Here is a 21,115-nt window from a genome sequence, read left to right as displayed (position 1 = left end):
TGCGTTCGAGGAACTCACTAGCAACCCTAGCAACCATGGTGGAAAAAGAAAGGTGAGTCAAGGCGCAGCGTAATTCCACCGACCAATAGTAAGCTACCACCATGTCAGCCATTACTGCGGGGGAGCCAGCAGATATTCAAAATAATAGAATGAATAAAATACATTTTCTTGCATAAAGAAGTGGCCGTTTATTTATTTTTTCGTGAACAAGCAAATTAAGATGCATTTTTATTTCTGAACAAAATATAAGTCACTGAAAAATATTTTATTATGACAAGTTTCCTAACCTCTTCACATTAATATTCGTTTAGTTCTGTATTGCAGAAGTTCTTTACCGTGCCAAACTTCCATATCAAAATAACAAATTAAAAATTAAATTACCTGTTGAAAAAGTCACCGGAGAAACTATCTGAATGAATAAATATATCTTTTTAGAAGATTTTAACAACTCTCAGATTACAGTCATCTATTATTATATAATATATGACACCATGGGTGCTTTCGCGACGTAGAGTAAAATGATCCGGATCAAAATGATCCGTGCTATGATTGGTCAAATCTGAAATTTCGTAGCATCTCATTGAAATTTTATTCAATGAAATTTCAGATTTGACCAATCATAGCACGGATCATTTTGATCCGGATCATTTTACTCTACGTCGCGAAAGCACCCCAGGTACACAGACTGTTGTGAGATTGGGATTAGATAGAAATTTGACCAATCACAGTAAAGTTTACAAATCTCAAGTTTAGTAACCCTAAAGCCCGTATCAGACTACGGATTGAGATTGGGATTAGATTGAAATTTGACCAATCAGAGTAAAAGTTACTAAACTTGAGATTAGTAAATTTTACTGTGATTGGTTAAATTTCAATCTAATCCCAATCCCAATCCGTAGTCTGATACGGGCTTTACTCTAATTGGTCAATTTTCAATCTAATCTCAATCCGTAGTCTGATATGGGCTTTAGAGTCTCTAGAGATAAAAATCCGATAGCGCACATCACTAATTGGTTAACTTAATTTATTAATTAATATAAAATTTTCTGATTAGTGGTTTACTAGAAAGTCCCTGGACGGCGCCCGATGTGTTTGTGGGCTAATGGGACCCTCCTTTATATGACCACGATTTTATTTCAGTGTTGTCCATTCAGTAAAATTATACTATGGTTATGCCCACATGTTCTGTTACACTCTGTATTATTATATTATTATACAAAATACATACACAACATAAATCATGTATATAACTACAATATATAAAATATATTAAAATCAAGTTTTATTGGAACAGTAAATGATTTACTTGTCGTCATGAAGCGTTTCTTAAGGCCTGTGTCCATAATGCAAAAACTTGGTCCAAGTTCTAGTCCCGAAAAATGTGTAGCCAATCAACTCGCAGCTTTTATAGAACAGCTTGAACCAAGTTCAAACATCGTGGACACAGACCTTTATAAAACACGTTACTTTCCAACTCTAATCACAGCATGATAAAAGTAAAAACCTATATGCCTATATTAAGTCGTTTCAATCTCATTTTTTACATCTTTATCCAATTCAATACTGTTCATTTTCCTTCGCAGCGTTCGTTCCGAGGGCAGAGGAATATTTTGATCTAGAATCTGTTGGTACCCAACGCTACCGCATGTACGTCTCAGTCGAATAGCCCGCTTAATCGTCTCGTCAGACCATCCTCGGCAGCTCGATCCCTGATTGGATAGAGCCTTGATTTGATCCTCATTGAAGATTTCGTACAGCCTGATTTTTAACTTGTCGTAAATCTGGTTTTCTTCCCTCAGTTTTTTCAGGCGTTTCTTTAAAACCTTTCCACACCTGTAACTCTTTTTTATTATCTTGTTAAACAGCTCCTCGCGTCTCTTCATAGACTCTCGAAGTTCCTCGCATTTACTTTCACTTTTCCTCAACAACTGCGTCAGTTCCTCACATCGTTTCTTCCAGTCCATTTCTTCTCTCGTGTTCGCAAACGCGAGCATATTCTCTGGTTCGTTTTCTAGTTGTTCGATATTGTCAGGATGCAATTGATACTGACAATTTATTTTGACCTTTCCTTCGTCCGTCAGATTAGCGATGTACATATTTACGACGTTATTGTTTCCGTTACCGTTTTTCAGCAAAGCAGAAACATCAGACGGCATAGAACGAGATGAAAAAATCGTCGGTACAGCGTTACATTTCAGTTTGCGTTTGCCATCACAACGGTCCTTCTCCCACATATCCTCGGCGAAGTGTATCTGTTTGAAAACGGACGAACTTATTTGTTTATGGTTTTACAAGCGACAGCGATAGGAGTTTTTTTTTGCTGAAAGTATCGTGAAATCGACGTGAAGAGAAAGAGGTAGTCGAAAAATTACTGTATCTTGAAATAAATAATAATGTTCTCTACATACATTATCTCACATAATTCAATATTAATGATGCAAAATATAAGTCAATTCAGGCCGGTATTTGTAATCAGATTTTATATTCAAGACAGTCTTGAATTTATCTGAAGATGCTACACGGGGCCACTTGACAGACATCTTCAAATACCAGGCTTGTTTTCTATCGCTGCGCTGGTGAACTAGTGCAGCGAGCTAGGATGAGAAAAAATATACCTGCCTTACTCTAACTTGTCGCGCTAGTTCACCAAGTGCGGCAACAGAAAACAAGCCTATAATTCAACAAGATTTCACGACATTTTCAGTACAACATTCCCCACCGAACTAAGGGCTCCAAGTAAGTTGTATACCTCACATATACGACTGTTTGCATTCGGTACCCTATTCGTCATACCGATACTGGCGGCCCATCGTTCTCTCCGCTCGCGGTTCGTAGGGAAGCTCCTCATCGAGAATCCCTTGTTCGTCGAGTTGTTGCAACCGGGAACGCAGCAGCCCGTCATCTCCGTGCGAAATTTATCCAAGAAAACTATGTCGCAAGCGTCACTTTACACCGTCGCCGCCGTAGTTTCGCACAGTTTCGCCTTCGTTCTGAAATCCATCAGTGGATCTCCGTCGCGAAGGACGGGCCCCTCTTTATGCGTGCCCCCGCATCGGTTGGCAAAACTGAGAATCTCTGCCTGCCTATGTTTACCAGGTTCTTCTTCTGTTTTGTGCGATGTGTGCCTCGATTAGGTTAGGTCAGGTCAGGCTAGGTTAGCTTAAGTTGGGTTCGACCGGAGAGTCCGGGTCTCCAAAATTCAAAGGATGTCGAAGACGATAGGGAGAATGAAAATGGGTAAGAAGCTGGTCGAGAAGATCGACCACTCGTCGAAGCTGCGCGTGGATATTCCCGCGGGGATGGCGTCGTCCGCGCCGCCGCTTGGATCCCAGCTTGGACAGGTTAGGATTGCCGCTTGTTTTTTTTATATTTAATTTATCACACCACCGTATGTTATTTTATCAGATCGCCGCTGTTATGTTATTTACGATGCCATCGTATTATTTTGTAATACCGCTGAATATCAATTTATAACACTGCCCTGATGGAAAAATTTTGCTGAAAATGTAATGAAATTTGCTGAAATTTGGTTGAAAATCTCTTGCAATTGACCCAATTTCATTATTATTTCAGCAATTTTTCATTAAAAAATTTATTTTCAGTTAAATTCTGCAAATTTCATAATATACAACATTTCTAAATATTTTTCACTCATTTTTAGTAATATTAATTAACTTTCATCTAATTTCACAGTATTTCATTGAATTTCATAACGAAACTTATGATTTATTTTGAAATGGTTTCAACAAGTTTCCAATAACTTTCATTTCACTTTTCATCAATTTCATTACATTTTCAGCAAAATTTTTCCATCAGGGTGCTGTATGTTAATTTACAATATCGCTGTGTGTACGTACGTTTACAGTCACACAGGAAAGTATATACTACCTGCAAGTAAATATTATTTGTTCCAAGTATTTGATAAGTTTGTATATCCGCAAATTTATCATAATGTCATCGTAATTTTATATTTACTCAAGACATTCTTAGTAAGTCTGGTACTTCGAACAAGAATACGTAGAATTGTTTGAAACAAAACCATTTTGTTTCTTCTAATTTTATTAAAAGAAGCATACAGAGTTCTTCAATAATTTTATAATTTTCTTCAAGGAAGAATAAATTCTTTCTTTTAGTATGAGATGGCAGGCTTTTCTAAGACTAGTAACAAGTATATCTCAAAACGATTAAGAAAATCTTTGTCAAAGCAAACTATTACTTAAACGGAATAAAATAAACTGAGTAATTACTTTTCTTGACTGTACCGTTGGATATCGGTAGAACGTTTTTATTTATTTCTTTGCCCGTTTGCAAGTTTCCCGAGCGGCACGTATTGGTTGATCAACGGCTGGCTTTAAATCGGAAGCATCGGCAGTTGGGAAAAGAATGTTGAACTGACATTGTTAAAACGCTGCAATCCGATGAATAGATAGCTTTCAAACAAATTGAAAGATATTATTGCGTTCTCTGAAAGTTTTAATTGTTTTAAAATGGCCCGCAGTATTGCTCAACTATTTTTATGTGTACACTGTTAATAAATTGACGGCGCAATACCAACCGTTTGTTGAATGACGTTTAGCCGGTGTTGAACCAACCAGTCAACAAGTTTTCTCAAGCATCCCATACAGCACAGAAGCCCGCAGCGTCTTCGCTGCAACATTGCAATATTATATATTGCAGTGTAATGTTGCATAGATATTGCAGAGACTTTTTACAATATTATTTTATCGTCACACCTCCTGGATACTGATAAATCCTCCTGTCAATCACGTTGAGCTTGTGAGATTCGTTGCAACATTCGACACGCAACGTTTAACACAGGGTGATTTTGATTCCAGAGGAACATCAACATCGAAAACTTCTGCAAAGACTTCAATAAGAGGACAGCCAACATAAAGGAAGGCATCCCTTTGCCGTGTCGCGTGAAAGTGCATTCAGACAGAACGTATGATTTGGTAATTCACGCACCGCCAACGACGTACTTCTTGAAACAGGCGGCTGGGGTACAGAAAGGAAGGATAAGAAAAGGTATGCGTACGAATCCTTCCCTTTAATTTCAATTCTCGATTTATAGTTTCGTCCTCGAGACATGGGCCAACTGTCGTAGTTTTTTTATATTTCGACAGAGAAGACGTAAGACAATCGCGCAAAACGAACTCGCGGGTCTTTCGAGCTCTTGCAATTTCAATTTCCTAAAGATTTTTCTAAAGACAACAGTTCGTTTTAGCACTAACACGAGTAATGAACGTGAACTTATGAGGATCCTTTTCTCGTAGGCGAATTAGCTGGCAAAATAACTCTGAAACATTTATACGAAATCGCCAAGATCAAGATAGAAGATCCACCCAATGCGTTGCTGAGTCTAGAGCACATGTGTCAGATGTTAGTCGGCATCGCTCGCTCATGCGGCATCGAGATCGTGCGCGAGATAGACCCGGTTGAGTACGAGCAGTTCCTGAAGGACAGGGAGGCATCAATCGCGGAGTATCGCGAGCAGCTTCAATTAGCCAAAGAGAGCAAAGTACTCAGAACGAACTAATTTTTCTAACTAGGATATCTACACCTTTGTCTCCATTGTAACTAGTGTATATAATAATAAAGAGCGAAAATCTTACGACAAAGATGTTTGTATTTTACAAAAAATATAATATATATAAATATTCGTATGTATACTGAATTCGTATAATTTATATAAATTTTCCGTAATGGCTAACAGGATGACTAACGGACGACTAACAGGAGGTAGACTGACGTATAAAAAGAGCGAATAAATTGTACATATTTTACACATAATGTACAAGTTATCCCTATATTTATCTGTTTCTCACCATTAGTAAAAAGATATCTGTAAACTTTCGTTTTCTTAGAAAAAGAACACTACCTAAGTAAAAAATAAACTTTCCAAGGAGCACAACAATTCATATATAATTCAAAACGAATTTAATTTAAGTAGAAGCCTTCATTAAAACGGATAAAAGTCCTTCGTCCATAGAGAATTGACCGAGGTGTTGAGGTCAAAGTGTACAAGGCCTAAATATATGTAATAGAACGACAACTTGAGGAGCGCCCAACGCTCCGCCAGCGATATCCAGCCCTTATCCCACGCACTTGAGGATTGCCTGAGCCTCTCGCCGTATACGGAGCGCACGCAGCACTTGGACATCTCCATCACGGCCGACATCCTGAACTGAGTGCGCAGCGAATACTCGATGCCGCGCATCAGATCGTTGGTCTTCAGAATGAGCAGCATCTGTCGATTGACACGGTCCAGCACGGTGCAGATCTGCGGCAGGAAGTTCGGGATGTTCTGCTGAAACATATCTTTCTCGCGGACGTTATATCGAGTCTTACGCACGCCCGACATAATCGCGTCCCACGTTCTGCCCGACACCATGCACGAGAGCAGGCCGTAGTAATCGGCGACACCGAGACGCGTGCAGTACTCCTTCATGGCCTCCCGATCGCCGTCGAGGATTGCCAGCCACAGTTTCGAGTAGTCCCAGCGAAACTGATCGGACAGATTGGCGTAGAGGCCGTGATCCAGCAGCACGATCTCCGCCTGGGAATCGCGATTGCGCACCAGAATGTTACCGGGATGCGGATCCGAATGCACGAAGCCCTCGATGAAGATCATTCGACTGTACAGCCGACCCAGCTTGCTACTGACTTCATACGGGTTCAGCTGATGGGCGCGCATGTACTCCAGATTGTTCACCTGGCCGCCGTCCAGGAACTCCATCGTGAGCACGCGAGACGATGACGCGTCCCAGTATATCCTCGGCACTTTCAGCCAGCGGTAGCCGCTGAAGAGCCTCTGCACCTTCTCGGCGTTCCTGCCCTCGAGAGCGAAGTCCAACTCCTGCGGGACGTTCTTCTTCGTTTCGCTGACCAGCCAGTCGAACTTGAAATCCGGGAACACCAGCGACGTGATGCTCACCAAGGCCGACATGGTCTTGATATCGACGTAAGAGTTGCTCTTGACGGCGCGATGCTGCACCTTCACCGCCACCACGTCGCCGTTTTTCAACACGGCCCTGTGCACCTGCGCGAGGCTGGCGGTGCCCAGGGGCTCCGGGTCGATGCTCTCAAATATCTCGTACGGGTCCTTCTTGAAGTCCTCCCTGATGACGGTCAGCACGTCCTTGAACGAGGATTGAGGCGCCGAGCTGTGCAGCACCCGCATGGTGCGCACATACTCGTGAGGGAGCAGATAGTCCAGCGCGCCCACATGCTGGCCCACCTTGATGTACACCCCTTTGTTGGCGCAACAGAGCTCCAGCAGCTTCTGCGCCCCGTACTTGTGAACGTCCGACTTGAGCTGCAGGTACTCCGTCGACGACTTGTCCAACTTGCTGCTGAACAATTCTCTCTTATAATGACGGCCTATCTCAAACACCGTGAGCGCGGCACGTCCCAGCCGCACGATGCCAATGGCACCTACGTCATACTCGTTCACCCTGAGAGATGCCAGAGTGCCCAGCCCGATCGTCCCGATGGCGGCGATCTTGAACAGCCTTTTGGACGTCAACATCGCTGCTCGATCGACAATTCCTGCGAGATGTCCTCAGTTTAAATTCACGACAAAGTCGAAACGTGTCATGATAGTTTCAATCGAGGAAAGAAAACAACGGGGATACGTGACAAAGGCACCACAAGCCTAACTAATAGCAACCTAACTAACAGCTGTAACTTGGATTACATTGCTTTCTTATTTTCTGGTTTATTTTCGCTATATTAAATTATTTTTGTTGTTTTCGTGATATTCTCTTCTCATTCGGAGTTTACACGGTCCAGATAAATGGAGTACAGAGGAGTTTAACTCAATGCAATGCGGTTAGAGCGAGTTGATCTAACGCGAATCAAATACAACAGGGCGTGAAGCGTGAATAAAAATGACACAATAGTAACACACGGGCGCAAATGTATAACTGAAAGTCATCCAAAGCAGCGAGGAATGCATTACAAAATAAACGATAACTGATAACAATAATGTTACGTAAATTAGTGAAGCATAAGTGTAAGAGCATGACGCACTGACCTATTGAAGAATACAAAGTGACGGTTACAAATCCTCATAAATTCACGTGACACGAGGCTGGTATTCCGCGGCATCGAGGACCGCTTCGGGAAACGGTTAGGTTAGGTTAACCTCGTCACAGCCTACATATCTTCCGGAGCGAGTCTCATTGATTATTCCAGCTTTGCGTTGGGCATCTTCGTCCGGTATCTCGAACGTATGTGCGATCCTTTCACAAACGCGTCGCTAAATAATTGAATCAACGCGAGTTTATTACTTCGCTCACGTAGATAAGACGCGTCGATGATTAAATAACTGTAGATAATCGTGGATAATCTCTAAACCTAAACGAAGACATTCTTTTTCGGAGCAATGACACGTGAGCCGCTTTCAAAACGCCCGAGTCAGCATCGGGTCTGTTTTTTATAGCTGAACTGGTTGCGCTAGTTCAGAGTTCATTTTTCTCTCTCCTTCCAATTGCAATGTAGAGGAAAAATGATAAATTCTGAACTAGCGCAGCCAGTTTAGCTATTAAGAACAGACCCATAATCGGTCAAACGATCCGTGCGCCGTGATTGGCCAAATCGAATTTTTTTGCTTCGATTGGTTTTCTCTTGTGCTATGCAAGGCCTGCGCGGCAAATTGAAAAAAGATGCACCCAGTTCAAGATAGTGCAGAGTGCAAAACGACAGTATTACAGAACGCCATATTACCGTGGATAACCAATTACCACTAGAGATAGGAGTTAGCTACCCCCCACCATCTAAAAAAGGGTTTATGCTTCCTCCAGTTATTGGCTGCGTTCAGCAGAAGTCAGCGTTTAATAAGCGCTTTATGCTGATTGGATAGATCTAGAAGAATAACTCTATTTCAGCACAGATCTGAAAGTATAATCCAATGAGCGCAAAGCGCTTAGCAAGCGCTTTATGCTGATTGGATAGATCTAGAAGAATAGCTCTATTTCAGCACAGATCTGAAAGTATAATCCAATGAGCGCAAAGCGCTTAGCAAGCGCTAACTTCTGCTGAACGCAGTCATTGGCTGTGTTCTCCAGAAGTTAGCGCTTAATAAGCGCTTTATGCTGATTGGATAGATCTAGAAGAATAGCTCTATTTCAGCACAGATCTGAAAGTATAATCTAATGAACGCAAAGCGCTTAGCAAGCGCTAACTTCTGCTGGACACAGGCAATGGCTGTGTTTGGCCGAATCTCTGCTTAGCTAAGCGCACGTAAGCGGCGAGCGCTTGCTTACAAATATTTGGCTGGACAGAAGCGCCGAGGCTGAATTATAAGCGGCACTGCAACCGAAGTCCGAAACCGCTACCAAACGAGCAACTGCTTAGCTAGCGGAAGTTCGGCAAAACACTGCCGTTCTTTCCTCCATGGTATGAACGGTGTGGCGCACTTCACGTAGTAACCGTTCTAGTTTATATTTCAATATACTATTCGCTTTGTTCTACGACGGTGTTAACAATCGGATGGTGAAATGCGCTAGTCAGACTTCGAAAGAGGCCAATTTGTGGGTGCTCGGTTAGCAGGAGCATCTGTGACGAAAACGGCTGAACTATTTAACGTTTCACGAGCGACAGTATCCACGGTGATGACAGCCTACACAAAATATGGCAAAACAACATCTGCGAAGAGAAGAAGTGGGCGCAAAACAACGTTAACAGATAGGGACCGCCGTATTTTAAAAAGAATCGTAGCCAAGCAACATAAAACTACCGCAGCAAAGGTGACAGCAGAACTCAACGGTCACCTGAACAATCCTGTCTCGACAAAAACAGTACGGCGGGAGCTCCACAAAGGTAACATTTACGGCAGGGCAATGCAATTTCGAAACCTCATAACGGATGCCAACACGAAGCTGCGAAAAAAGTGGTGCCACGATCATAAAACTTGGACGATTGATGATTGGAAGAATGTGGTATGACCCGATGAATCATCGTTTACTTTGTTACCTACAAACGGCTGGGTTTATGTACGGAGAACTCCCAAAGAAGCCTACCAGATCCGGACTGCAGCCTACTCCCCACAGTCAAGCACGGCTCCGTGATGATTTGGGCGGCTATATCATGGCATTTCGCTGGCCCGATATTACCCTCAATGGCTGTATTACTTGTACTTATGTGTCTAATTTAATATTTATTAAATATATTATCTACATCTTTACGATATTTTAATTTATAATGTACGTATGAAATATACAGAATAAATACAAATCATCCTTCATATTCCGAAATACAGTAGGACTACCATATTCGCCGTTTCAGTTATTCGCACAGGCTGTAACACGTTTTGTTTTTCTGCGCACGTCTTTTGTATTCGATCATTGTACGATCGAGTAGTATGTACTTTAGGTGTTTTAAACGTTCGTGTTGGCTTATTATTTTAATTAGACATTGACATACTTTTATTTTACATATTTAATAGTGATTTTGTTTGATTCTATTAAAATATGTTCAAATAACTTTTTAAACTTTAATAACTAAAATGTCTAAGAGGAATCGTGACATATTTCCTACTGAAAAAGTTAAAATCTTTACGTATATAAATATATTTAAATAAATTAAATAAATTAGTAGGGCTCGTATGTGTTCAACACAAATTTCAAAGAATTTAAAGGACTCAGAGCCGTGACAGGATGGTAGTGTCTAAATATTCTATTCTAAATTTATTGCGAAAAAATATCACCTCGGCCAGGGTGTATATAATATAAATATAAATATATTTATATTTATATTATATAAATATAAATATATTTATTAATAAATGAAGTAACACAATAGTTTCAGTTGCATATTACATACTCGCGGTTTCGGTTATCTGGAGTAGATTTTGGAACGTATAACCCGCAGATTTGGAGGTCCTACTGTCTTCCTATCAGTGTAATATCACATTATTCTACTTACGTTCTAATCTCACCATTAATCAACATTTTTAAAAAAAATTATTTCCCGCAGCCTGTTGCATTAACAATTTCTAAAAAAAAATCGCATTTTGGTTAATCAAATAAGGCTTCTTTAAAAAAAATATATATAGAGAAAAGTCCCCTATTATGAGATAGAATTCTAATATGGGATAGCAGGGTTTCTGTTAAATTAATAGGCATCATCAGTTGATTCCACCATGAATTTATTGCCCTTGGAATCTGTTTAGTGGAAAATTCATTGTTAGATTGTGTAATCGTTGCGAAAAAAGATTTGCGATTGAATTTGGGTGTTGAAAACCTGCTATCTCATAATAGAGGACTTTCCTCTATACATATATCAATGCGACTGGTACCTTGAATGGTGGCACAGCATTCACTAGTTGCAATCCTAGACTTCTACCAAGAACAATGGGTGCCGCGGTGTATTGATAGAATCGATGCAGTCCATCGATGGCGAACATCATTGGCACGTTATGACGTTGCCTCGAAGTTTCGTACGCTCGTAAATAGTGCATATCATTGATATGACTGCCGTTCACGGCGGCCTCAGCGAGGGTCTGTGTCAGCTCCGTCACGTCGCCGAAACCTAGATTCACACCTTGACCCGCTAAAGGATGAATTCGATGCGCAGCGTCCCTTTAAAAACACACGAGGATCAATAAAAGATTAAAAGAAGACATGAAACTCGCTGCGTCACACAATAAATTTTTTCTAATAAAATTTCAGTACATATTCACATTTCGCTTTGAAGACGCATTGATTGGACAATGAACAGAATTTTTCCTATGATGAAATACATCGTTGAGATTTGTTTTGTGTTTCTTGAGATTTTGGTTCAGATTTTCATCAGCCAAGTCGCCGATGCGATCCTTAAGAGTAGAAGTTTCTTACCCGACCAACACCGTGCCCTGTTGAACGTAAGACGAGGCATGGCCGAAACCCAAGGGAAACGCTGCCCGCGATCCGTCGACGATCGCCGTCACAGAGGGAGGCATTTGCCTGGATGCATTGGTATTCAAGGCGAGTCTGGTGAGTAACCACTGGAATCCATGCATCCCGGTCTCGACGATGCCACTTTTCGGGTAGGTCCGCCACAGCGCCTCGTTTATCCTGTCGACGAACTCCTCCTCCGAGACTTTCATCAGTTCCTTCGCTTTCTCGCTCGTTACAGACCATACAAGCGAACTGAGAGAGTCTGTCAACTGTTAAAGCATCAGAATTGTTACTGTGATGGATCCGATTTGATGCATCTAACAGAATCCGTTTTCCAGATCAGAAATAATTCGTGAAAAAATGCCGAGGATAAAATAATACTTCTATATGTTACTGTTTCATTAATTCACTCGTGTCTGCAATATTTTCCAGACGTTCACGTGTTCTTTAGACTTTGGTGTTGTTGCGCGAAGAGACGTATAAGTATAATAAGGTACGAAGACTGACAAGTTACCGGAAGCAATGCGATGGGTCCTGTTGGGAGAAATCTTTGCCAGGCGACAACGTTCTTCGTGGGCTGAAATCAATTAACGACGAATATTATAACTTAGCAGCTCATATTTCCTTGTTAATGTGACAAATCCCGCTGTATTTCTTATGTTTATTCTGCATCTGTATTACATTACATATTTCCAAGAGAAATATTACCTCGGACAGCTTGAGAGTCGCGACGATGCCCAATTGATTGTACTGCCAGTTAAGATAAATCACACCCATCGCCTTCCTCACCAGCGAGTTAGCACCGTCAGCGCCCACCTGGAACGCATCCAACGCTTTATTTCGTCTGACTCGTTATGTTTGACGGTAACCGCGTCTTGAAAGTAAAATCATAAACGTTGTTATAACGAAGATTATTGGATTAGCACGAATAGTGCAGATAATGTGCGTTGCGACAGACGAGCGCGCCGAAGATTTACACGCGTGTATAAAAATAACGTCAGTACCGCTCCAGATTTCGGCGGAGATCGCCTGACGTCGAGTGGTTAATGTCTTATACTTGTTTCCCGTCGTAAACGCTGCTTCGTTTATACACAAATCTGCGGATATTGTCCGCAAAAAGTGTTAGTTACATTTTAATATAACAATCGAATATTTTTGAAAACCGCATTTACACAAATGCCTCGTAGTTATTTAAAACAAATGACCAATTATTCTTATTACTGAAGGTGATGTAAAGTTACTTTTCATGTTATATTAAGTATTGTAATTAGGAATTTTGGCGCTCAGGGAGCAATCAAGCAAGCATCTGATTTTGCGCCGCCCAAATACCATAATTACAATAATAATAGTAATAAAAGTTTTCAGATATTATTACATATAATACCACGTATAATTAAAACATATTTAGGTATCATTAAGATTTGAAAATATATAGAGAAAAGTTCCCCATTATGAGATAGGCTTCTAATACGAGATAGCGGGTTTTCTGTTAAATTAATAGGCATCACCTAACGATTCCACCATGAATTTATTGCCGTTCGAGTGAAATCTATTTAGTGAAAAATTTATTCTTAGATTGTGTAATCGTTGCAAAAAAAGATTTGTGATTGAATTTGGGTACTGAAAACCTGCTTCTCATATTAGCTCATATTAGAAATCTATCTCATAATACGAGTAGAGGACTTCTCTCTACATTTTATTGCACAAAATGTTTAACATAAATTATTAACAACTAAATTTTGACTCGGTCCTATTTAAGTTTATAACTCAATTACAAACGTAAACGCCATTTAGGACCTGGCACAGCTGGAGGTGGCCAATTAAATTACTATGTGATTGTAATTGAGTTATAAATTATTAATAAAGTTGCTAACATTAATCACAAATATATTATATTTATTCAATGTTATATTTTTTCTTTAGTTTCTCGCAAATTGAAATAGACGAGGAAGTTGTCTTTAATAGATGTCTGTGTGGATCAATCACGATAAATGGATTGTTATAAAATACACATTACACAACATTCTCTCAAATCTTCCAATTACTTAAAAATATACCAGGCAGGAAAGACACGTCACGGGATGACGATTTCGTCGAATGATATCGGTTGACGCACCAACCGAACTCCGTTGAACGTGTTTACGCGTGGAATGACCGGAGTTGGTTGATAAGACAATCATTTCCGGCGGGAAGGAATCGTAGGAAAAAGAGTCTGCGGTCGGAGATTTTCTCCTTTTCCCTTTGTCTTTGAAATATCCACCGGATTTACGCGAGGAACGAGAGAGAACCGCGAGAGAGATTAATGGAAGCTAAATATAAAACACTGTTTTATAAACACGTGTGGGTATCCTGGGATATACAGAGCTCGAATAGTCGACTAAGTGTTCAGTAATAGCGAGCAAGAGCGAGTGATGGGCACGCACTAGATTCATCCATTCTACAAGAGGTTTGCTCATCAAATGATGGATTTAACAATATGTTTTCCGTCATCCGCTGTTAGTCGTAAAGTTAATACTTGAAAAGATCGTCGTCTAGTGACAAACGTATCATTGTACACGTGGAAGTGTGCGCTGTTATCAATGCATTGCCGCGTGAATGACAATGAACTAATCGAGAGAAGAAATTTTCCGACCTTTCTACACGATTGTATCTGTTTATAATCTATTTACAACTCATTCGTGTGGTTTAGATGATTTCTTTAAGAATTCAAAGGTGGACATAATCATGTCGATTCTCAGTAAGAAGAATTTTTTCGTAAGACTCTCCGACAGTCGTCTGACACGAGAGGCACCGAGAACGGAAGCTGCCAGCAATGGAACGCCGTCCATCGTGATCAATGACAAGGTCGGTGAAGGAATTGATAATCGATTATCGATGATCTCCCGACGTTTCCTTGATCGCTTGTATCGAATTTAGGAAGAGCATGAGGAGATTTGGATGAGTGAAATTGACGGTGGCAGCATCTCCTCCGAGAGCAGCTCGGACTCCGTCACCTGCCACATACCAACGGCGCCGATGACACAAGAGCAACCTTGGAGCGCGAAGGAAGTCGAAGCGGCGCTGTTAAATCTTCCAGGGGGCGAAGTCGCCATCTCCCTGATCCCTTCTCTTCAAGATGACACTCTGCAAAAGGCTTTAGAGGAATTCAAATGCTTGGCTCTCAACAAAACAAAACTGGATTGCAGACATCGCAAGCTTTCGTTGCCTACATTCGCGAACGGGTAATGTGACAAAGATAAAATGTGCAACGACAGACGCACATCTGTAATTTAATTTTACGTCAAGATGAAACCAAGCTTATCCGTGCAGGTTTATGCGTAAAGCTCTGCTAAATAGCGAAAACGGAGCAGCGGCTGCTACAACTCCCGGTCAGCTACTCGCAGGATGGCCGGACACGTGTCTATTGGCTTCTAGCTGGTTGGGTCACGTGGAGGTTGCGAGGGCTTTGCTGGACAAAGGCGCGCCAGTTTCTACGAGTGACTACGACGGAAGGTATACGTATATGATAACTATATAATTTGCGACAGTCAGATATTACTATTCAGAATTCATTCAGTATTTCGAAAATTATCTGATTTTATTATATCTAAATATCTGTGACGTACCTTGGCTAGGACCAATCAGTCGAGCCTGTAGCTTCAACTAATTTTGGAAAAATGACATTTTTACATCCTAGGACGCCGTTACACTTGGCAGCCTGCACCGCGTCCGTGAAACTTGTGGAGGAGTTACTGAAACACGGAGCCGATCCACACAAGTGGGACCTCGGAAAGAAATGCACCCCATTACACTGCGCTGCAGCGGCGGGTTGCGTCGCCACCGTCAAATGCCTCATCAAATCGGGCGCGAACGTGGACGCCGGACTGTCCGGCAAAAGCCCGCTTCACTATGCCGTGCTAAACAACGCCGGGGATTGTGTCGAGGCTCTACTGCAAGCAGGTGCTTGTCCCAATAATCCACAGGTGCTCCTTTACCACGACCATGTCAAGCACGACTTTGGTGGGAAAGTGAAACAAAAGTTCTCAAAGTAAAATTTTATCGAGATAATTGTATTGCGGAAAGTAATAAGATCTTCAACGTAACATTGACGAGCAACAACGATTCTGCGGATCGCAAATTACTTTCCCACTAAAGTAACAAGTCTCTTTGGGATTCGGGCGAGGATTTCCTCGGGAAATTAATATGACTCTTCGGTAGGTTTACACAGAGACACCGCTGCACGTGGCGGCTACCTTGGGCAACGTATGTTGTACGAAACTGTTATTGAGTCACGGAGCAGATGTGAGAGTGCAACTGGGAGTCGCAAGGTCAACACCTCTACACCTGGCAGCCGAAGAAGGCAGCGTGGAGTGCACCAGGTTATTGCTGAATGCTGGTGCGGACTGGGAAGCGAAGAATTCGCGCGGTCAGACGGCAATGCACCTGGCAGCGCTTGCTCAATCTGCAGAAACGTTAGACCTGTTAATAAACGCCGGTGCGAAAGTCAACGCAGAGGACGACGACGGGCGAACTCCTCTACATGCCGCAGTTGCAAAAGCTCTAAGGAGTGGCGAACTGGTCAAGACTTTAATACAAGTTCGTAGTTCGATTGATGATCTTCCATAAACAAAGTCAAACTGTTTTTCAGTTAAAATGAAGCATGATCCCAATACTATTTTACATTTACACAAATTAAAGGAATTAAATAAATTGTGTTTTAATGAAAGAGCTTTGTAAAAAGAGATAGACGGTAATTAGAAGTGGTAATTCAGAAATAACCAAAGTTTTCCTCCTTTAAAAGGCAGGCGCCTCGGTCAACAAGGCAGACAAGTTCGGCTACACGCCGTTGCACACCGCGGCCCTGAACGAGAGCTCGCCCACGGTGGTGATACTGTTGTCGAAGGGCGCCGACGTGACAGCGCGCACCAAGGGTGGCGTTACCGCCCTTAGCTTCATTATACGCCGCACTCCGGACGTGTTGCCACGCTTTGTGGCGCGTTTCGACCAGGCAATCTCGCTGCACGATCACGAATTGGGCGACGTGGACTGCGAGCTGCGGCTGGACTACCGGCCGTTGGTGCCAGGCGGCCGCGGCGAGACGGATCTGATGCTCTGCCTGGTGGAGGTCGGTCAGGGTCATGTACTGAAGCACCCGTTGTGCGAGAGCTTCCTCTATCTCAAATGGCTACGCATCCGCAAGTTCTTCCTTCTCAGCCTGATGTTTCACTCGATCTTCGTTGCCCTCTTCACCGGCTATGTCGGGGCAACGTATCGCTGGCAAGTGAAACGGCTCAGCAACGTTCTCCTCTGGCCAGTGCTAGGATTCACCTGCGTTCTCGCCTGCAAGGAGCTCTTTCAAGTTGCTCACGGTATTTGTTGCTATGCGAGACGCTGGGAGAACTGGCTGCAGTGGAGCGTGATTATGGCGTCCGGCATCATCCTGATCCCTTCGGCGTACACCTGGCAGCATCACGTCGCCGCCCTGGGTGTCCTACTGGTCTGGATCGAGTTAATGATGGTGGTCGGTCGCTTCCCCATGTTCGGTATCTACGTACAAATGTTCACTCAAGTGTCAATCAACTTCTTTAAGTTTCTCGCAGCCTACGTTTGCCTCATAGTCGGCTTCTCCCTCGGCTTCAGCGTGCTGCACAAGAACTACAAGTCCTTCGCCAATCCACTGGTCAGTCTACTCAAGACGGTAATTATGATGTCGGGCGAGCTCGAGTTCGAGGACGTCTTCTTCGACGATGAAGCGCCGCTCCAGTATCCCGGCACGGCCCATCTGATGCTCCTCGGCTTCGTTATTCTAGTGACAGTGATCCTAACGAATCTCATGGTCGGTCTAGCTGTATCGGATATCCAAGAGCTCCGTAGATGCGCCGGCCTTGATCGACTAGTGCGCCGCGCCGAGCTCGTGGCTCATCTCGAGAGCATGCTGTTCTCCAAGCTTCTGGATCACGCTCCGGCACGCAGGATAATACGGGCGTGTAGGAGAGGCGCTCTACTGCTACACCCGCCGTATCACTGCGCTTTGCACATTCGACCGAACGATCCGCGCGAGAAACGCTTACCGCGAGAACTCGTCCGAGCGATATATCGTCTGGTCAGCGAGAGAAAGACACGGAGGGCGACTTTCAGGGGCGGCGCGCCCCCGCTGCCGCGAAATGTTAACGCGACTGTGGCGGACTCGAGCCACGCGAGGGTCAGCAGGATGTACAGCAATGAGAGCAACCAGCTGCAGCTCAACGAGCTGGCGGCCGAAATGAAAAGATATTCGTACAACGTCAGTAAGAGGCTAGACAATCTGACCGATAAGGTGGAGAGTATCGCTAGGGATTTGAACGTGTCGACTCACTTGCATTAATGCTGGCCTAAGAACCTCAGCAGATTAGCTGACTTGTAATTTTGAAACAATGTCTATAAATTACTAGCGGCCTTACCCGGCTTCGCTCGGGTCTCCTTTCTCTTGAATCGCCGTTTTTTTTAAATATTAACGCAATATATTATTCTTATTCAATTTCTTTTTTCAATTACTCTTTATTTCATTTCTCAATTCTATTTAAATTAATTTTCCCAGCTTTCCTCCGGTAACAAGATCCCCTTGTCCCTCTTTTAACTTATTTCTCCACATTTATTGTAATTTTAATTTTTTGAAAATATTTATCTATTATTAATAGTGCGGTAAAATTGTTACTTTTGTACGTTTACGTACATACGTTTATTCTTTGCAAACGTTGTCTTTGTATACGTACTTAAGACTTGACACACAGAACTGTTATTGTGCTCCAAGTTTTTGTCACTTAAAAGACTTTGAGCGTAAAACATTATCTTAAAAGTACAATACACCATTCCGTGGAGGCTCTAATCACTATCTATATTACGTTTTAAATTATTTTGAAAAATAAGTGCAAAAATCTGTGAAGTTTCCAAAAATCAGGATAATTTTCAGGCGAAAGAGACATGAATTGTCAGGACCTAATACTAATCTAACCACATATGTACAGGGTGTACGGGTGGTCTGGGACACCCTGTACATATACAAAATCTAACAATAAGCCTTACTTAGCTCTTACCAATAACCTGGTCTTGTACTGCTGCCCAGATTGCAGCTGGACAGTGACAAACTCCATGAACGTTTTCGGTAATTTCACATCGACGACCTTAGACTCACAAATCACAGTGACATTTTCCTTCTCAGAGAGCTGCTTGTTGACCGCGTGCAACAGCAGGTCATTCTCGACTATATAGGCCAAGTCTTTGTACGATAGGTCCTCGTTGAACGTTATCATAGCATCAGAACACGCGTCCCACACCTATTGCAAAAAATTATTTCACATAGATATCACAGAATCCCCAATTTCATAAAATAGAACAACGTGAAGTATATGCAGAAGTCGGGATCTAAAGATTACATTTTAATTACAATATTTCAACTATAATCGATTACCATTAGCTGTGCAACAGAGTTGGGAAGTAATTTGTTACTTGTAACGAAATTACAGTTATTTCTTTTGGTAACTCTAACTTAACTTCCTTACTTTCTCTCCATATGTAACTGTAACTTAACTCGAATACATTGATAGTTACTTTATATATACTTTAAACCTCCACAGATTGCATCGGGCCTTGCATTTGCACAGAAATGCCTCTGTCGACACTTTACAATTCAAATGCAGATTTGATATTTTTATTGCTATAAGAAAGTAACTGCAAAGTAACGATTTGTTACTTTTTAAGTAACTGCAACTCGTTACTCTTCAGAATTGGTAACTTGTAATTGCAACTAGTTACATTTTTAGTGAGAAAAAACTGTGACTGTAGCTACATACCTTTGTAAAACAACTTCTCCCAACCCTGCTATGCAATATATCAAGATCAATCATTATAAATTACCTCTATATTATTAATGCAAGTTTAATAGTTTAACGGATATAATTAATTATGAAGTAGCAAACGGGAATGTAAAGGATCGCACCTGCATCCTTTGCACCGGAGAACAGCGGATTGCCTCTATGTGTTTCCATGCTCCTATGCTGGACAATAAGGTACGGGTTTGCTGATTCAACGCTACAACTCGATTGGAGTATTGCTCCGGTGGTGTATACTCCTGCTTAACATTACCCTCCAAAAGTAAAATCCTCTTGCCCGCCAGTCGCCGATTGTTCGCTGAGAACAAACAAATGTGTACTTGTATCTCGGATGCAGAAAGTGTAACAAAAAAAAAAGAAAAAACATGAAACGCAGATAAAATGCCGGCCAGTTTTCTTAATCAGTTTTTGAAAGAAGTGTACTCGTAAGTTTTTGTCTCGCTAATTACTTTAAAACTGCAATCGCTAGTAAGAATTTTGGTATACGTGGCATTTGAATATTTGTCATTTTAACTGATTTTTTGTAAGAAGGCTAGGGAAAGTCTAATAAAATCTCTCAAGCCCGTATCAGACTACGGATTGAGATTGAGATTAGATTGAAATCTGATGACAGTAAAGTTTACTAATTTCAGGTTTAATGACTTTTACTCTAAGGCCCGGTTTCATCAACGTTGTTTAACTTCAAGCTCAGCTTAACTCGTTCTTTGTCTCTTTGCAACTGTTACTTTAAAAAGGGACAAACGTGAATTAAACTAAGATTAAAGTTAAGCGTCGTTTGGCGAAACCGGGCCTAATCAGTCAAATTTCAATCTAATCTCAAGTTCAGTGACTTTCACTTTAACCGGTCAAATTTCAATCCGATCTCAATCGCAGTTCAAGAAATCTCATGCTGGATGATCACTACTCGATTTTATGTCCCTGATCCAATACTTAAAGTCTCCCCTTTTAATTAATTAAATCAATCTTAGAGTTCCTAAATACTTTTCTTAAATCTCGGAACAAACTGACGGACTTCTATTTTATTTTGCCGCAAACAGTGGGGTTGTTAAAAAGCTAACCTATGGCGCACGCCAACGTGGTGCCGACCATGCCGCCTCCAGCGACGATGACGTCGTAGGGCTCCTCATTCTCAGCGGCGACCGAATAATTTCTTCTCGAGACCGCAGCCACGCTCGGGATGACACGCTCGCGATTTCGCGACAGTAACGAATATATCGCTCGGCACGTTGACACCGTCTCCCTGAGAGCCGCCATTTTGCAGTTTTGCACCATTTTGCACTGACAGACAGACGCGTATCGCGCACCGGTCGAAATACTGAAAAGCCGTCCGTATAATCACTATAATCCGTATCCGTGTGACTCGCGCGCTCGGGTCTCTCCCACACACTC

The 21,115-nt window shown here is 42.0% G+C and overlaps 5 protein-coding genes and 1 long non-coding RNA gene across 9 annotated transcripts; 2 read left to right on the top strand and 4 right to left on the bottom strand.

Annotated features, from left to right (window-relative positions):
- Nucleotides 1-1,183: 1,183 nt before the first annotated feature.
- LOC105565817 (THAP domain-containing protein 2-like) lies at nt 1,184-3,131 on the bottom strand. 2 transcript variants are annotated; one of them, XM_012019324.1, is made up of 2 exons: nt 2,750-3,131; nt 1,184-2,252 (listed from the first exon to the last, which is right to left on the bottom strand). In XM_012019324.1, the coding sequence occupies exons 1-2, from the start codon at nt 2,900-2,902 to the stop codon at nt 1,518-1,520; spliced, it is 888 nt and encodes a 295-aa protein (XP_011874714.1). In that variant the 5' UTR covers nt 2,903-3,131; the 3' UTR covers nt 1,184-1,517. The 2 variants fall into 2 exon arrangements, with proteins under 2 accessions (XP_011874714.1, XP_011874715.1); XM_012019325.1 differs by having other exon boundaries at nt 2,794-2,873.
- Nucleotides 3,132-3,138: 7 nt separating this feature from the next.
- Nucleotides 3,139-5,618, top strand: LOC105565816 (39S ribosomal protein L11, mitochondrial). Its single transcript, XM_012019323.1, has 3 exons — nt 3,139-3,341; nt 4,836-5,025; nt 5,274-5,618. Exons 1-3 carry the CDS (start codon nt 3,207-3,209, stop codon nt 5,534-5,536), a joined length of 588 nt encoding a protein of 195 aa, XP_011874713.1. The 5' UTR covers nt 3,139-3,206; the 3' UTR covers nt 5,537-5,618.
- LOC105565815 lies at nt 4,303-4,829 on the bottom strand. Its single transcript, XR_001009226.1, has 2 exons — nt 4,556-4,829; nt 4,303-4,464 (listed from the first exon to the last, which is right to left on the bottom strand). It is a non-coding gene; the product is annotated as an uncharacterized LOC105565815 (long non-coding RNA).
- A 302-nt stretch (nt 5,619-5,920) lies between the features above and the next one.
- On the bottom strand, nt 5,921-8,832 carry LOC105565813 (uncharacterized aarF domain-containing protein kinase 1). Its single transcript, XM_012019322.1, has 2 exons — nt 8,036-8,832; nt 5,921-7,548 (listed from the first exon to the last, which is right to left on the bottom strand). The coding sequence occupies exon 2, from the start codon at nt 7,526-7,528 to the stop codon at nt 5,960-5,962; it is 1,569 nt and encodes a 522-aa protein (XP_011874712.1). The 5' UTR covers nt 7,529-7,548; nt 8,036-8,832; the 3' UTR covers nt 5,921-5,959.
- A 1,344-nt stretch (nt 8,833-10,176) lies between these two features.
- On the bottom strand, nt 10,177-21,104 carry LOC105565812 (ubiquinone biosynthesis monooxygenase COQ6). Of its 2 annotated transcripts, XM_012019320.1 has the most exons (9): nt 20,785-21,104; nt 19,834-20,024; nt 18,932-19,171; nt 12,588-12,695; nt 12,394-12,456; nt 11,838-12,148; nt 11,300-11,582; nt 10,821-10,894; nt 10,177-10,315 (listed from the first exon to the last, which is right to left on the bottom strand). In XM_012019320.1, the coding sequence occupies exons 1-9, from the start codon at nt 20,996-20,998 to the stop codon at nt 10,288-10,290; spliced, it is 1,512 nt and encodes a 503-aa protein (XP_011874710.1). In that variant the 5' UTR covers nt 20,999-21,104; the 3' UTR covers nt 10,177-10,287. The 2 variants fall into 2 exon arrangements, with proteins under 2 accessions (XP_011874710.1, XP_011874711.1); XM_012019321.1 differs by lacking the exon at nt 10,177-10,315 and having other exon boundaries at nt 10,812-10,996; nt 20,785-21,103.
- Nucleotides 13,769-18,922, top strand: LOC105565811 (transient receptor potential channel pyrexia-like). Of its 2 annotated transcripts, none has more exons than XM_012019319.1 (6): nt 13,769-14,723; nt 14,796-15,100; nt 15,189-15,371; nt 15,556-15,818; nt 16,077-16,454; nt 16,664-18,922. In XM_012019319.1, exons 1-6 carry the CDS (start codon nt 14,604-14,606, stop codon nt 18,220-18,222), a joined length of 2,808 nt encoding a protein of 935 aa, XP_011874709.1. In that variant the 5' UTR covers nt 13,769-14,603; the 3' UTR covers nt 18,223-18,922. The 2 variants fall into 2 exon arrangements, with proteins under 2 accessions (XP_011874709.1, XP_011874708.1); XM_012019318.1 differs by having other exon boundaries at nt 15,556-15,841; nt 16,660-18,922.
- Nucleotides 21,105-21,115: the final 11 nt, after the last annotated feature.

The sequence above is a fragment of the Vollenhovia emeryi genome, unplaced genomic scaffold (genome assembly GCF_000949405.1).
Source record: "Vollenhovia emeryi isolate VEMERY1.0 unplaced genomic scaffold, V.emery_V1.0 DF939149.1, whole genome shotgun sequence".
In the NCBI taxonomy this organism is placed as follows: Eukaryota; Metazoa; Arthropoda; class Insecta; order Hymenoptera; family Formicidae; genus Vollenhovia; species Vollenhovia emeryi.
Note: the sequence above shows the minus strand (reverse complement) of the source record. Positions and strands in the feature narration are given on the sequence as shown.